Source organism: Poecilia formosa, unplaced genomic scaffold (genome assembly GCF_000485575.1).
Source record: "Poecilia formosa unplaced genomic scaffold, Poecilia_formosa-5.1.2 Scaffold258, whole genome shotgun sequence".
Taxonomy (NCBI): domain Eukaryota; kingdom Metazoa; phylum Chordata; class Actinopteri; order Cyprinodontiformes; family Poeciliidae; genus Poecilia; species Poecilia formosa.
Genome location: NW_006800197.1, coordinates 615,082 through 630,406, shown reverse-complemented (window position 1 = coordinate 630,406; position 15,325 = coordinate 615,082). Strand labels below are relative to the sequence as shown.

Here is a 15,325-nt window from a genome sequence, read left to right as displayed (position 1 = left end):
GCCCCCCGGAACTGTAGGTTAAAGGAGAAGGGAATTTTTTTTTTTTTTGAAGGACTGGGGCCCCCCGGAACTGTAGGTTAAAGGAGAAGGGAATTTTTTTTTTTTTTTGAATGACCTGGGCCCTCAGGACTAGTAGGTTAAAGACACTTGAATATTTTTTTTTTCCATTGTTCATTGTCATGGATGAAATGTACTCAAGAACCAGGATTATCTAGGCAGGCCATGCAGGACATACTTTGTTTCTGAAATTTGCTCATTTTTCCCACATTTATCAGTCCTTTATCAATAATTTAGCTGTGCCATTGGATAGCCTTATAAATACAATGTATGTAATATTATTTTGTTTTCTCAAATCTCCATTTTTGTTTAAGTTTTTATAAATAACTGTTTTTATAAAATAACTCTATAGAGCAGAGTTTTTGTGTCATACATTTAAAGATGTGTTAGTTTTCCCAGATGTTCGGCGATGTGTGGACTAGGCCTGAGATGGCATTGGAAGACTTCCTCTGCCAACATGGTCACCTTCAAGTTCACCTCCAATTAGCAGGTTTTCCATATGAGCAAGTCGGATTCTTTCTGAATAAAAACAACAAAAAACAAAGTTTTATGGTCAAACACGGCAACGATTCCAGCAGTAAAAGACTCAGATTATTTCAAAATATTTCCTGCTGTTGTGGAACAATCAGTTATTTGGTTTATGGGGAAATCACTTTTTCACTCAGGAAAAGCCGTGGATGTTTGTTCCCTTCAAGTTAAACACTGCGTTTTGTCTAATTTCTCTAAATATGTTTGATGACCTGAAACAATTACAGGTTTCTCCTCACCACTGTGTGTAAACTTTTGATTGGAACTGGCTATCGGGTACAAACGTGGAGCAATTATCTTAAAGGTCACTTTACAGAAACCTGATACAAAAGCTACTCACTTCTTGGTTTATTTAAACAAAAGAAATTCAGACACCAAATTTTATATACAGTTAAGTGATCTCATTGTCTCAAATGTTTGTTCTTTTCTTCTTATTTTTGTTTTTCCAGTGTGGCCCCCCATTGCTCTGACTGTAGTTCTGGTGGCTGCAGCAACACTGTGCAAGGAGCAGGGGATCACCGTGGTCGGCATCTGCTGTGTCTATGAAGTGTTTGTTGCACAAGGGGTAGGGCTCTGCAGATGCCTTTGTCTTGTTCATTACAGTAAATTGAATGTTTGCGATCAACTCTTGGAGCACAAAGAGCCTTTCTTAGACAAACATAAGGAATTTGTGGAAAAGAAAAAAACACATTTTCTGTCTCAGACCAGTATAACTATTCTCAGTGTTCAACTTCTAGTGGGATAGTTTGCTGCTAATTTCCTTCAGGGCAGTGCGTAAAAGATGAATGGTGTTAATGGAGGTTTACTTTTCTAAATTACTAGCTGGAATCATTTTTATTGTTGAAGGATTGTAAAACAACAAAAAGTTTAAACCACCTTTTACCTCTCTTGGGACTTTCAGAACATTCATACATGCAGATATTGTAATAAATAATAAATGCTACTGTGTAGTATGTAAAGGAGCACTCTTATGTAAAATTGACTTTTCTGAGCTCTACATTGTGTCATAATGTTATTCCCTCATTAGAAACATACCTGGAGTGTTGCCTTGATTTTTTTCATGCATGTTTGGGAAATCCTCTTATGCTCCCATGGCAACCATTTAGCTGTGCAAAATGCCTTGGTTTACTTATCATCGCCTTTGATACGAAGCTCCTCCTCTGAGCTGCAGTTTCCAAATTTCCGAACTTCCGCCTCACAGAGCAGCCCTGCACAACTCTCCCACTCAGCTCCTTCAGACTATCCAGCAGCAAATAGCACAAACCTGGTGGAACTGAGCTGCGCTACTTCTCAGTGTAACGGCGCTTAGAAACGTTGTCAAAGACTTAATAGAGGAGCCATGTTGTGATGACTTCCTGAAGGCGGAGTTTCAGAAAGAGCTGGAGTTTTTAAAGAGACAGAGGCCCAATTCAAGGCGTTAAATTACAAAGTCAAATTTCTTTTAAGTCATACTTGATATACATATGTAGCATTTTTATAACTACTGACAGTAACATAGGTATATGATTGTGCAATGAAATGGCAGTATGTGCCTGTAAAACACAGAACACTGCCCCTTTAAAGTGGAATGAAACCCAGTGTAAAAACATAAACCAAACAAATTTTGAAAAGTTCCAAAGTGGACAGTCCCAGTTGGTCAGGACCACCAACTTAGCCAATTAGCATCTTTGTCACTACATTTAATGTTATTTTTTTCTGTTTTTAGAGCCCTCTATTGACTATTTGTCAAAATGAGCGACAAGCAGCAAATCTAGCGACCTTTTTATGCGTTATTGGAGACTTTGGCTATTGCGTGTAAAAGCACCAGTCATTGTGCAGTAACTGGTCTGAGTGAGTAGTGAGTGCTGTCCTGAGCCGCTTCCTAAGCATTGTAGCATTATCTTAGGAAGTTTACATGAAAATGTCACAATTTGCACTGTAGCAAAAGGTAGCACAGCCGTAAGGTTAAATTTACCGTTTATCTACAAAGAAAAAGTCGATTTGGTGTTTAATTGCTCTTTAAATGACTTTGAGGTCGATTTGACTCCTGTTATTTTTTCCCTTTGCCGTTCATAGTTTACTCTACCCATGATGCTGGACACTGTGCGGCAAGTCCTGCAGGGTAAAGACGGTTTCCCGTACGCAGTCCTGCAGACTCTGCTGAAGCTCATCGTCCTCGTCATCAGCACTCTGCTGCTCGTCATCGTCAGGGTCCAGGTCATCCAGTCCCAGTTGCCTGTCTTCACCAGGTAGGCCGACCTCATAACCACATGCACGGAGTCGGGAAATGATTATATAAATTAACTTTATTTGACTTGGAATAGAACATCCCTTTTTTTGTTTCACATTAGTAAAGCTACATGTGCTACGTGGGTGATGCATCTTTGCCAAAGATATTCAAACGGTAAATGTTAGTGTAATAAATTTTAAACCATTATTTGCCTGCTAATGGACTTCAGCATTATGCAAACACATTTCACTGATGTGGTTCATGATTTAATTCCGATTGCGTTATGGTTTACAGAAGGTTTCTGTTTATTTCAATAAATAGACCGTCCTCCTGTGGTTTCTGAGTATTTCACTTAATGCATGTGGCTAATGGGCCTGTGTTTTTATTGTGTTTAATAATTATTTTTTTGTTTCTTTTTTCTATCCATCTGTTTTTTTGCATCTGCATGGTCGTAATCAGGGTTGCAGTAGGAGTCAGTCTATCATTAAATATCCCACGCATATTTTATGATCCACTGAGTTTTTTCCCCTTTAAGAACATTTTTTATAGCATCCTAAAAAATATCTGTCATAATCTATTAAAACCAAGTGTGACTTTTAGCAGTTTATATTAAAATATTTCCTGTTTCAAGTTATGTCACCTGGCAGCAGGTGACAGATAAAAGAGTGACCTTCAACCTTCTAGATCTCTACGTATTATCTGAAACCACCATTTGGCATACTGAAAACATGTTTTTAGTGAGAAATATATTTTATTTAGCTTTTGAAACAGCTGACTGTGCTCAGCAACAGGAGGGGAAGGGTTCTGCTCTATTCTCTGTACAGACAGAAAACTCTTGGAATAGGGCTGAGTGTAATTTTTTTTTTTTTTTATTTCTTTTTTGGTCAATTTATTTTCTCCCTTTCTTGAATATTAATTTGCAATTAATTTTTTTTTTCAAAACCTTGCTTTTTATGTTATTGACCTTCTTTGAGTTGACCTGAATTTTAAGTCCAAATAAAGACAAGCTGTGAAACATGCTTGTAAAACAACATGGTAGGCTCTCGGCAGGCAAACATCTCTCTGAACTATTTAAACCCAGGGAATGCAATGACATAAAAAAAAAAAAAATCCAGCTTTTCCAGAAATGAAATCCTTATAAACAGACAATTTAATTCATTGATAAAATTGATTTATCACCCAGATCAAGTCTGGTCTCCGTAGCATTTTCTTTTGCATCTTAATAAAAAATTATTTTGAACTGTGTGAGCAATATGACGGCGAATTTCATATAATCTTAAGCCATAGCTTGTTAAAACCTCTGTAAATCTTTTATGCCGTTAACTAGCCCATGAATGATAAAGCTGCACAAAATCAGCTGTAGGATCCAGGGTTCTCTTTAGTATATCCACCGCCATCCAACATACCGCGTTTCAACTTTGGGTTTGGAAAATATCAACACTGCATTGATCCAGAAAGTACATCTGCATACACTCCCTTGTAAAAGTGTTTTACAATCATGCTCCTCGCGGCCTTCAGGGCAGACCGCCCAACATGTTTCAGCAGTGTAAGTACGCCAAGACACCTGATTCAACAGCTTATCGTCAAGTTCTACAGAAGCCTGTTAATAATCCACCAATTTAAAGTAGGTGGACTCAAGCAGGGAAACATTTAAATGCTGTACAGCATTTTATCTCACAAAAAGTAATCTAGTTCTCCTTCTGCTTGTGTAAAAGAAGACATTTGATTGTGAAGGATTAGAAATTGTTGCAGAACCTTTTAAAAGCAAAAGCCCTGAGATCATCTATTATAAATACATTCTATTTTGTTTTCCTACTTTAACTTAACTAAAACCTTTTATGAAGCTGGAATAAAAGGGTTACTGGTTATAAAGATTACCAGGGTTTTTGTTATTATCAGGTCTGTGAAGCATTGTCAAAGGGATATTTACCAAAGAAACCAAAGCGTTACATGTAGCTGAACCTTGGACTTAGCACAAGAAGACTTTTTGAAGGTGGTTGGCCCTCACTACATCCAGCAGGATTCTACTAGAGCAGACCATTTCACTAGCTGGCTAGAGTCACAGACTTATATCCTTTGTAAATGAGTTACCTGCTTTACTTCTACTCCACCCACTGGATCTAAATGAGCTAATTACTAATTTAAAGCCAGTTTGGAGGCATACACTGAAGAGGGTTGCCAGATTGCATCCAGTATCAAAATAGGAAGGCCACATTTGTGCTGTGGTAAAATGAATGCAGATTTATCTGTCTAAAGTGCATTAAAGCTAGGGTCCAGCTCAACAGCTCTGAGTGTCCGTAGTGATGTGGTCACTGCATGTTGCATAGTAATCTTTGTCATGTATATGAAAATAGTTTAATCTTTTAAAAATAACCGCACGAAATCCTGCAGCATTTGTCGCCTGTTAAGAATGGGCGCAGCTGACATTCACAGTGGTATGAGTAAGATAATTTAACTTATGGAAGTTTATAAGCCAATCCCACACACTATCAAAATCAGTTAGTCCCATAATCCATCAAAACGTAGTCGAAAGATAATTTTTCTCTCCTTTACACTGAACAATCCTTCTGCCTTCAAAGACGCAGAGGAGATTTCTGCATTCTGCTATTATTTAGGATCAATCCAGGATAAAAACATTTCAACGAAAAATTACGAGATAAATCAACAGGAGTGGGTAATTGAAACAATAAAGGTGTAACATTAAAAATAATAAAAACAGCACGTAGTATCACATGAATGAGTCACATTTTATTTACTTTCTATCACCACAGATTGGGTTGATAACCTGAAGAATGGAAGACAGTTGTCTTCTGTAGCGTAAACATTTGATTAGGGGAGTGATAGCAGCATGAACTGTGTGAATACAACAAAACAACATTCTCCAATAGTCCAAATGGATTACATTTACAGTGATCCCTCGTTTTTCGTGGGGGTTGCATTCCGAAAATAACCCACGATAAGTGAAATCCGCGAAGTAGAGTTACCTTTATTTTTTTACAATTATTACACAGCATAATTAAATACTCTACATTGAAACCAAAGAACAAACCTGTTTTCAGGCCAGCGGATGTGCGTGTTCATCAATCGAGCCTTAATGTGATCCGGAGTCATGTCATTAAAACCGTCTAGTCCAAGCTGCCCTGCGAGATTCACAGCTGTACCTATGGCAGAGCGATGGATCTCGTCAAGCGAGCTTCTGGTCAGGTTTTGCGCTGATTCTGGCCACAGGTTTTTTCCAGCAGGCATTCAAAGTTTCAGTTTTCATCTCTTGAATGGCCAAGCTCTGTATTACGTATATTTAAATACCATAACGTTATTGGCACACAAGTAGAGAAGAAGTGGAGACGCAGAACACAATGCACTGTGAAAAAAAAAAACGGCCCAAAAAAATCCATGAAGCGGCGAGACCGCGAAAGGTGAACCGCGTTATAGCGAGGGATCACTGTACTATTGCTAAAGGCTATTTACTAAACCAACTTTGATGTTTGATGCGCAAACATCAAAGATACCACATCGCTTTTTCCACAACTCTAGGCTAGAAGGAGAAATTTTATGTCTAAAGTATCAAATTTTAATCCAAAGTTTATAGGTCTCTCTGAAGACTAATGAAAGAACTTTGCAATCAAGGTTTGATTCATCTTTATTTGAACCTAGTATGGGAAAGGTCTGGAAAAAAGGGAGGATGAACGAATGATATGTTTCGGACAACTTTGATAAGCAACTCTGATGCCGACCATTGGTCAAAGTAAACTCTGGCCTTTATACAAACCTAGGTTTCAATTCAGTTGAAGTGAACTCTGATACGGTTCAAATGCATATGTGGATGCCAAGTGGACCAGAGACAGCTCTATAAGCAGGACTGTATCAATAAGCACTTCAGAGAGAAATAGCTTGTAATCTTTTCCCAAAGACTAGAGAAATCCTACAAAAATCCTGGCTGAATTACAAGGGATGTAATTCAGCCAGTGTCAGAACAAGGACACATCTAAAATAACCACAACAGACTCTTAAGGACTGTAGTTGTCCTGCCTTTAACAAGGAAGAGAAACCACCTCATGATTTTTAACTGTTTCACTTTCAAAATGTCAAACATCTAATCATTCTGTTGAATAAATACAAGTTTACATTGCATTTTTATCACTCTAATCGATAGCTAGATAAACATCAATTAGTGCGTACTGAATATCATCTTAATTTCGTTGAGGTTACGTAAGTGTTGAACCAAGATACTTGGACATTGGTCAATGAAAGAGTTAGTCTCAGTTAGGTTCCTGAGGTAACTTAATGAAAATGCTGTTGATATCACAATAAAATATAAGATATGACCAAACAATTTTTAAAACTTTTTTTTAATGGTGAAAAGGAAAAAAGCCACAAAATGGTTTAGTCCTTCACCTGACCTCAGTTGGATTTAGTTTCCTTTAATCTTGTTTCTAACCACAGCAAATGCACTGAAACACCAAATTATGCATCAGTTCACAGTGGCTTCAGTAAAGGTCCAGTATAGTTTAATCAGCTGACGTTTCCAATGACTGTTTTCACGAAACATAATAAAAAGGCAACTTATCAAGTATCTGAATTAAACCCACCGTTTATAGAAGTAATTTAGAGCGATATCTTTTAAGTAAAGGTATATGGACTCTATGACCCTCTCAAAACATTCAGTGTAAATGTTAATAGTTATGCAGCCTGGAGTATTTGTTGATGGTTATCTATTTTTAAATGGTCTGCACAAGATTCTACCTAATGACATTTGAGCGTGATGATAGAATTCCAGATAATTAGCTGGGACAGACTAATCCTCTGGCTGTAATCCTAAAGATGACTCCAGATTGTCTGCTAGAATATCTGCCACAGAGCCATAATAGTTTGTCCAGCATATGTAGCTTATTGTCTGCTGGGTGCCGATCAGGGTTTACGCCAGGGGTTCTATAAAACAAGTTCAGACTACGACCCATGTCAGAGCAGTTCAGATACAAATGCAGGCTTGGCACAGCAAGAAAAGACTGATCAGGAGTTGTGATTGTGGAGATATCCCAAAGACAAAACACATCCATAACGCTATATTTACTCTGCTTTAAGTGAAGTTTTCAAATATTTCCGGAATAGCTGTCTTATCTAGATAGCATAGAAATTATTTTATATACGGGCTTTAACTGTGTGTTTTTTTTTGTGTTTTTTTTTTAATATCTACAAGAAACTAGTCATTTTTTTGTTTCGCAAAATCTGGAAGGTCTTTGAAAGCATTCCTTGGTCTAAGCTGCTTTTTTGCCTATTTTCACTCTTCTATTCTTAAATGGGACTATCGCAACATATTGTGTTGTATGTCTGAAATAAAATGTCAGGTGTAAAAACTAAAGCTGCAAAAAAAAAAAAAAAAAAAATCAGTAAAACCTAATACATAATCCAAAAGGATATGAGAATATCATTTTGGACCCATAATGGCATAAGTGGTCATTGAATATTTCTACTGGTAGAGGAGTCAGCATCACACCATGTGTGAGAGCAGTTGCTGTAAAACAAGGTGTTACTATTTCTTTAGTATAAAATGGCATATTCAAATGGCTCAATTACCATTTAATCTTGTGGTAATTAGCTATTTATTTCTCTGGTATATTGGACCAGAGAAACACCCAAAACCTGCAGGACCATGGCCCTTAAAGGCTCGAGTTGAACACCACTGGTACTAAAGTCTGCTCCTCTTGATGACTGATTGAAGGTCACAAGGAGCCTCACACAAAGCCCCATGTTTTTTAGTAAAGCTTTATGTTGACAACAGTGGTTTATTACTTGGAGTTTGGGAAAGTTAAATAGTTTAATATATGGAAAGAATTTGTCTGAAAATGGTCCTGTATTCGGCAGAAATGGATTGCACTTCAGTTCGTTTGCATAGAAGATCCGGTTCATTTGGGGAGGTGTGAATATGCAATTTAACTCTGATGCAGACCAAAAAAGTGAACTCTGGTCCGCCTACAAACCCAGCTTTTGTTTTGGTTGAAGTGAACTCTGGCACAGTTCAAATGCATATGTGAATGCCAAGCAGACCGGAGACTGCTCCAAAAGCAGGAAGCGGATTATAGTGCAGGGCATTCTGGGTAGATACAACCAAAACAAACAAGCAAGTCTAGCACTAGCAGGAGAAATGGCTTGTGGTCTTTTACCAATAACAAAAGAGGAATCCTCACGGGCACTAAAATGTGACACCACTCCGTTTCTGTTGACATTTCTTGAAGAAGGAAGTTTTGCTCAGTGTCTTCGTGTTATTTACTACAGTGGTTCTTGTTGCAGCGCCACCACAGGCAAGGAGGTGAACAAGTTTTTCAAAGATTTTGGATCATTGGACACATTGAAATGTGAAAGTGAACCGGAGAAGAAAATGTAACAAATATTGCAACTTTGATTCCCAATTGAACCGAGTCTCCCGGATTATGAGGTGTGGAAAAAAAAATCCTAAAAGACTTCCACAACTTTAACTTACCTTGTAAAGAACTATCAATCTTGACTACCTAGAAATGGAGTCTGGCAGCTTGAGGACAAACCATAAAAAAAAAGAAGAGTAAAGAAAGTTTGTGAAAGTAATGGTATCAGTGCAGAATTTCTGTTTTAGCCATAAACTGAATAATTGATGCTAATGGTTTTATATTGATGGCTTTTTAATTTCTTTGTCTTTTCTTTAAGAACCACCACAACACATTTTATTTCAGCTTAGAGAACAAACATGAGCCAACCTCTCCAGTTTGGAAGTTTTTATTTCCATAAAAGACTGCCAGTAAGATTTTATCTCTGTGAGAACTTTCTTAGGATTAAAGTTGTTTTGGGGAACTTTTGGGACTTATTAGTAAGACCTCAAAGATGAAAGATAGCTGGTGTCAGATTTAAAGGAAAAACTGTAAACGGCAAGATGCATCGGTCTCTTTCAAACTATTCTCACTAGCTCAGTATTTTTTCTTTATTTTTAATCTCAAGTTAGGGTCATATGCTCAAATACAATTGAAAGAAGGGGAAAAAATTCAAATCTTTGAATCATTTATTCATGTTTTTATTTAAATAGATGCATGGTTTCAGTATCCCCAAGTTTATTTTAAAGTTTAAGGAGAGCTAAAAAAAAAAAAAAACAGACCTTCAAGTTAAAAAAACAAACAACAACATAAAAGACAGTCAACTGAAAGATGTTTACTATCCAGCTGGAGAGCTGATTGTATTTTACTTTAGGCTCAAGCAAATTCAGCCTCGCTTCCGATCACTGATCCCCCAAAAAAAGGAGTTTCCAGAAAATCCTAAATTTTAACACTCTTCCTTGCATGTTTTTCTTCCATTAGTATCAAAGGGTGTGAGTCTAAAATCAAACACTGATTTTACAAATTAGAACCGTATCAGAGCCATGCAAGGAAATAAAACTCTGCTGCCCAAAAGTGACATCAGAACAACAGTTTGATTTCAACAGTAAATTGACTGACAAGGGGCAGAACAAACGCAGCACCCCGTTACACCGCTGCGGCTCTCATTTTGCTCTTCCATGCTGTTATGTTTTAAAAAGCGATGAAAAGATCTACAGCAAAGAATATTAAAGGAGCTGTGTTGGGAAGTCAGAGTAAAGCTCAGTGAAGGCCTTGGCCTGAAACTGTTGAGCAGATTTACAGAGCCGGAGGTGCAGCTCGGTGAAGAAAACAGCCACACACAACTGTTATCAATTCAGCATCATAACCATGGCAATACTAAAGCTATTGCTCATCTACTATACAGACATTTAGCTATGTTACACCTATCATCAGAAGTTCTTTAGTTTGAGGCGTTATAATTGTTGTACTTCATCAGAAGCCCAAACTGGAGTCATAACCAAAATAAATTGGATGTAATATAAAACGCACAGGACATGATATACAATTAAATTGGAATACATGTTAGGTATTCTAATTTAATCAAGAAATTACTGAAGAATAAAAAGTATTTTGTAAAAACGCTACTCAAGTACTGAGTAACTAATCATAACATTTCATTTTTTTAAGACGTCAGCCATAAAAAATTACATAAGATTATGAGCAAATTCAGCTTAGGGTAAAATGAAGAAATATATGTATACATAAATAACATAGTGACAAAATAACAAATTTAGTCAGAAGTAACACTTTTCCAAATATATATTTTTTTCAATATAAAACTTATTAAACTAATACTTACAGAAGGTTATGTCTTCAGTAGATGTTAGAACACAGTGACAGTATATGGTGTTTACTGGATCTTCTTGGACTCTAAAGATAGGAAACAAAGCTTGTGTAAGAACAAGAGATCTCACTCTAACAAACTGTTGGTCACTGTCTGGTGCATTTTTGGTTAAAACATGTTTGTCCCTCATTCAGTGAAGTTACTATCAGTATCCAGAAAGTTTACTTAAGCAAAAATAACTATATAATAATATTTCTCAAGTAAAAGTTAAAAAAAGACAGAGCGGTACATATGATCCAAAAAGTTTTTTCCCCCAAAATAGTTACTCAGGTAACTGTAATTGAGTAAATGTAGCTAGTTACATAAATTAGTTCTGGATTACTGTTATATAAGCCTGCATCGTAGTAGGAAAACTTGGAATTTACATTGGATTAATGTATCCAATGTTGGATTAACAATTTGATTTGTGATAAATAAGTAATTAAATGTCAAATGCCGTCATCAAGCAAATACACATCAAATATATTCATCAATGTCCCAGTTGCTTCTAATCCACTCTACCCAGGTGGCTTTTTAGGTGTGATTTTAAGGAACTCTGTTTCGGGTGTTTTGCCATTTTCTGGATGTTTATTATGCAGCTCTTATGCATGATCTCCATTTTCCCCCTTTGCAGTAATAGCTAAGCAAATGTCTTCTGTGGCCTTTTTCTTCGTAGATTTGATAACCCGGCAGCTGTCAGTCCCACTCCCAGCAGGCAGCTGACCTTTAACTATCTGCTCCCTGTGAACGCGTGGCTGCTGCTGAATCCCTCAGAGCTGTGCTGCGATTGGACCATGGGCACCATTCCTCTGGTGGAGTCCCTTCTGGACGTCCGGAACCTGGCCACTGTGGCCTTCTACACGTTCCTGTGCCTGCTCGCCCACTACAGCGTGTTCTCCAAACACAGCTCAGCCAAGACGGTTATCATGGTGAGAGGAAGTTGTGGTCGCTTCATCTACATTCTTATGCAAACACTTTGAACGCAAATTGATTCATATTCGCACAGATGCACCTAGAAGTGCTTTTACATGGCCTTTTTTTGTTGTTGTTTTTCTTGTGACTTTCAGGTTGAGTATCGGTTGTGTTCAGAGTAATTTCAATCTGTTAAAAAAAAGTGAAATTAAAATCCATACAAGCATAGTTCATCTGGGGGTACAGCAGATTATATTCCAGAGCAAAGCAGGAAGAAAACTAAATTATCAGAAAAATTAATATTAGGATTTGACAAATAGCAAGTCTTCAAGTATTTCTCATATTCTTAATGACTTGATCACCTCCACCTTACCACATCTTTACTTTCTAAAATGTTTTAGTTGCATTACATAAAAAATGTCTCCCAAAAATATTTCCAGAATAAAAACAATACATAGACAATAAGCCAACATTTATTACAAGCATGCATACTTGGCAGAGTGATGTTCTGATAACAGTGAGTTTGCAATAATTTGCACCACGCTAGCTGGAATCTTATGGAACACAACATATGAACCACCCAGTATCTTGCCAATCCACCTGTCAAATTCACCCGAGTCAACACGTTGGTGCGGCATGTTGGAGACAACTGCTCATTTTAACATACAGATAACACCACACTTGTTCTTTTCACATGGCTATGATTGTCCAACAATTTAAAGCATCAAAGAGTTTCATATCTTGTTTACCACTGAAACACTTTATGCCATTCTCTCCCTTCTTTACTGTCATGACTGCATTAACTTTAAGCTCTTTAAACTGAACTGAATAGTGCTTGAAATTAAATAGTTAAAGGACAGAGTTCCTGTTGTGCTTTTACACGGCATGCTGTTTTAGGGCAAAAACTATCAAAAGCATCAGTGAAAGTGGTTCCTTGTGTCCACAGGCACAGCAAAAGATGCAGAAGAGAATTGTGTGTGTGTTTTTTTTTTCTTGGAACATATTAAAAAAGGCTTAAAACTGCCTTAATTCGCCAAATACTAATTTTATTACCCCACTGTGCACTGTTGTCTGACTAATTTTCTATAGAACTTCTGGTTTTAATTCATTTTGGCTGCTGCTTTCTGCTCTAAAGTGTTGCATCAGAAACTGAGATGAAAACAAATGGGGGGTGGGAGGAAAAAAAACAATTTGCCAGCAATAAAAGATAGGCTCTTGCTTGAATTTAAAAGGAAAACATGGGTGGTGGTTGTTCACTGTGGGATACGGAAAAAAAATTAGCATTTGTTGTGCAACAGTCTTATGGCTCTCATAGTTGAAGGTCAGTGAACTTCCTTAGTCCTTCATTTTTAGAAAAAGCAACACAAATCAACATTAAATAAACTCATTTATGACTTGTGTAGTGTTTACTCTGGTTTGCTAGGAGCATTTTGTGTTACGTTGCATAACAATGTCATACCACATCAACCTATTTAGCATCTTTGCAAGGTTGCCAGCTGTCTCACATGGAGCATGAGACACCGCTCAAAAGCTGCTGTTCTCTGGGAAAAACCTGCTTTGCAACATTGTTTCTCACAGTGACTGCTGAGCTTTTGCCTGAAGTCTAAATTTCTGGAATTCCTCTGCTTTTTATTACTGTAGTTGGAAAATGCTATTTTATTTAGGAAAGGTTTGTATCAATTTGTCTAATAAATTGAAATCTAAAAGTCCATGTTGATGATCAGTTAGGATAAGCATAAATTTAGGAAAACATTAAGTGTAACACCATCCATTCATTATATTTTGCTTTTGTTGGGTCATGGAGGCAGCAGCTCAAGCTGAGAGGTTCAGACATCCTCTCTTCAGCCACTTGTTCCAGCTCCTCTCGGGGAATCCAAAGGCGTTCCCAGGCCAGCCGAGAAACTTGGTCCCTGTAACCTCCAGCATGTCCTCGGTCTTCCTCTGCGTCTCTTCCCGTTGGGACGTGCCTCACCAATGGGAAGAGCCTAAACTGGCTCCTTTCGATGTGGAGGACAAGCATTTCTATTCTGAGTCCCTCCAAGATGGTCACTTTCTCAGTCCACCTCTAAGGGAGAGCCCTGACACCCTATGGAGGAAATGCATTTCGGCTGCTTGTATCTGCGATCTCGTTATTTCGGTTACTGCCCAAACCTTGTGATCATAAACAAGCGTTGAAACGTAGATTGACTGATTAACGAAGAGCTTCACCTTTCACCTCTGCTTTTACCAAGACCGTTAAAGATACCGCATCACTGTAGATGCTCCATCATTCATAAACAAGATTGCAAGATACTAAAACTCCTCCACCTGAGACAGGACCTCGTCACTGACCCGGAAAGGGTACCTTTTTTTGGGTATAAACTATTTGGACTTGCTCCTTTTCATCTCAACCGCTTCGCTGTCAGCTGCTCCAGTAGAAGCCTGAGATCGCAGTCCGATGAAGCCAACAGAACCACATAATCTGCAAAGAGCAGGGACTTGATCTTGGACGCCAGAGAGTAGAATGGAAAGTTTTGAGTAGCAATTGCCCGAAACTGTGTGCAGCACATACTATTCAGAGGCCTAAAGTGGACTTACGTGGATTAAAACACTGTTTGGTTCTGGTCCAATCCGGCAAACATCCCACCAACACCTTCTGGTTTGTTTTTACGATAACATGGAAAAAAACATAAGAATTAAAATTCCCTCCTTTTCCAAAATGTTTACCAATAATAGTGGTTCCCTTCTGCCATGTTTTTTTTTGTTGTTGTTGTTGTTTTTTGCCAGAATTGAAAGACTCTAATACATTCATACACCCACTTTATCATTTTTTATGGAAGTTACAAAGACACTGCAGTCCTGTTGTAGTTATCAACTATTTGTTTGCATAATTCTGACTGAATATTTGACCACTATTCTTAAAATAAATGGTAGAACTCATCTCAGCTACTGCTAAGGGCCTGACTTTGAAGCATCCTCCTTACATTCTCAATAGATGTAAAGTCAGGGCCATTCCAGAAGCCTAACGTTTTGCTTTTTCCAAAGCCATCGTTTATGCATCTTCTGGATAATTGATCTTTTGACACAGCCAATTTTGTCCAGTTGCCAACGATCTGACCGAAACTGTTACCCTCCGATGAAAAGGAATTGCTTCAAATGATTAGAAGCAACCCAAGAACCACCAATCATCAAGCCTGTCATAAGCTGGGAAAAAGCTGGAACATCACTGTCACTGCACAGCAAAGCAAAGAGAGCTTAACATCATTATATGAGGGTGCTTTCCAAGAGGGAAGTCACTATTCCAAAGTTGATTCATTAAATCTTTAGTGAAATTTCTTTTAGATGCATGAGTTAAAGTTCTTCTGGAGAAAGGTTTAGTCATCTGGTGAAAAATAGATTTATCCGTTTGGAAAAGTAACCGTCTCTTCATCTTAAACT

General features: G+C 37.7%; 1 protein-coding gene across 1 annotated transcript in view; it reads left to right on the top strand.

Annotated features, from left to right (window-relative positions):
* The window catches only part of tmtc3 (transmembrane O-mannosyltransferase targeting cadherins 3), a 37,346-nt gene that overhangs the window by 11,501 nt on the left and 10,520 nt on the right, over positions 1 to 15,325 (top strand). The window contains exons 5-7 of the mRNA XM_016680841.1: positions 1,035 to 1,150; positions 2,641 to 2,813; positions 11,673 to 11,925. Coding sequence (XP_016536327.1) covers positions 1,035 to 1,150; positions 2,641 to 2,813; positions 11,673 to 11,925 — 542 coding nt within the window. The remainder of the gene's footprint in view (positions 1 to 1,034; positions 1,151 to 2,640; positions 2,814 to 11,672; positions 11,926 to 15,325) is intronic.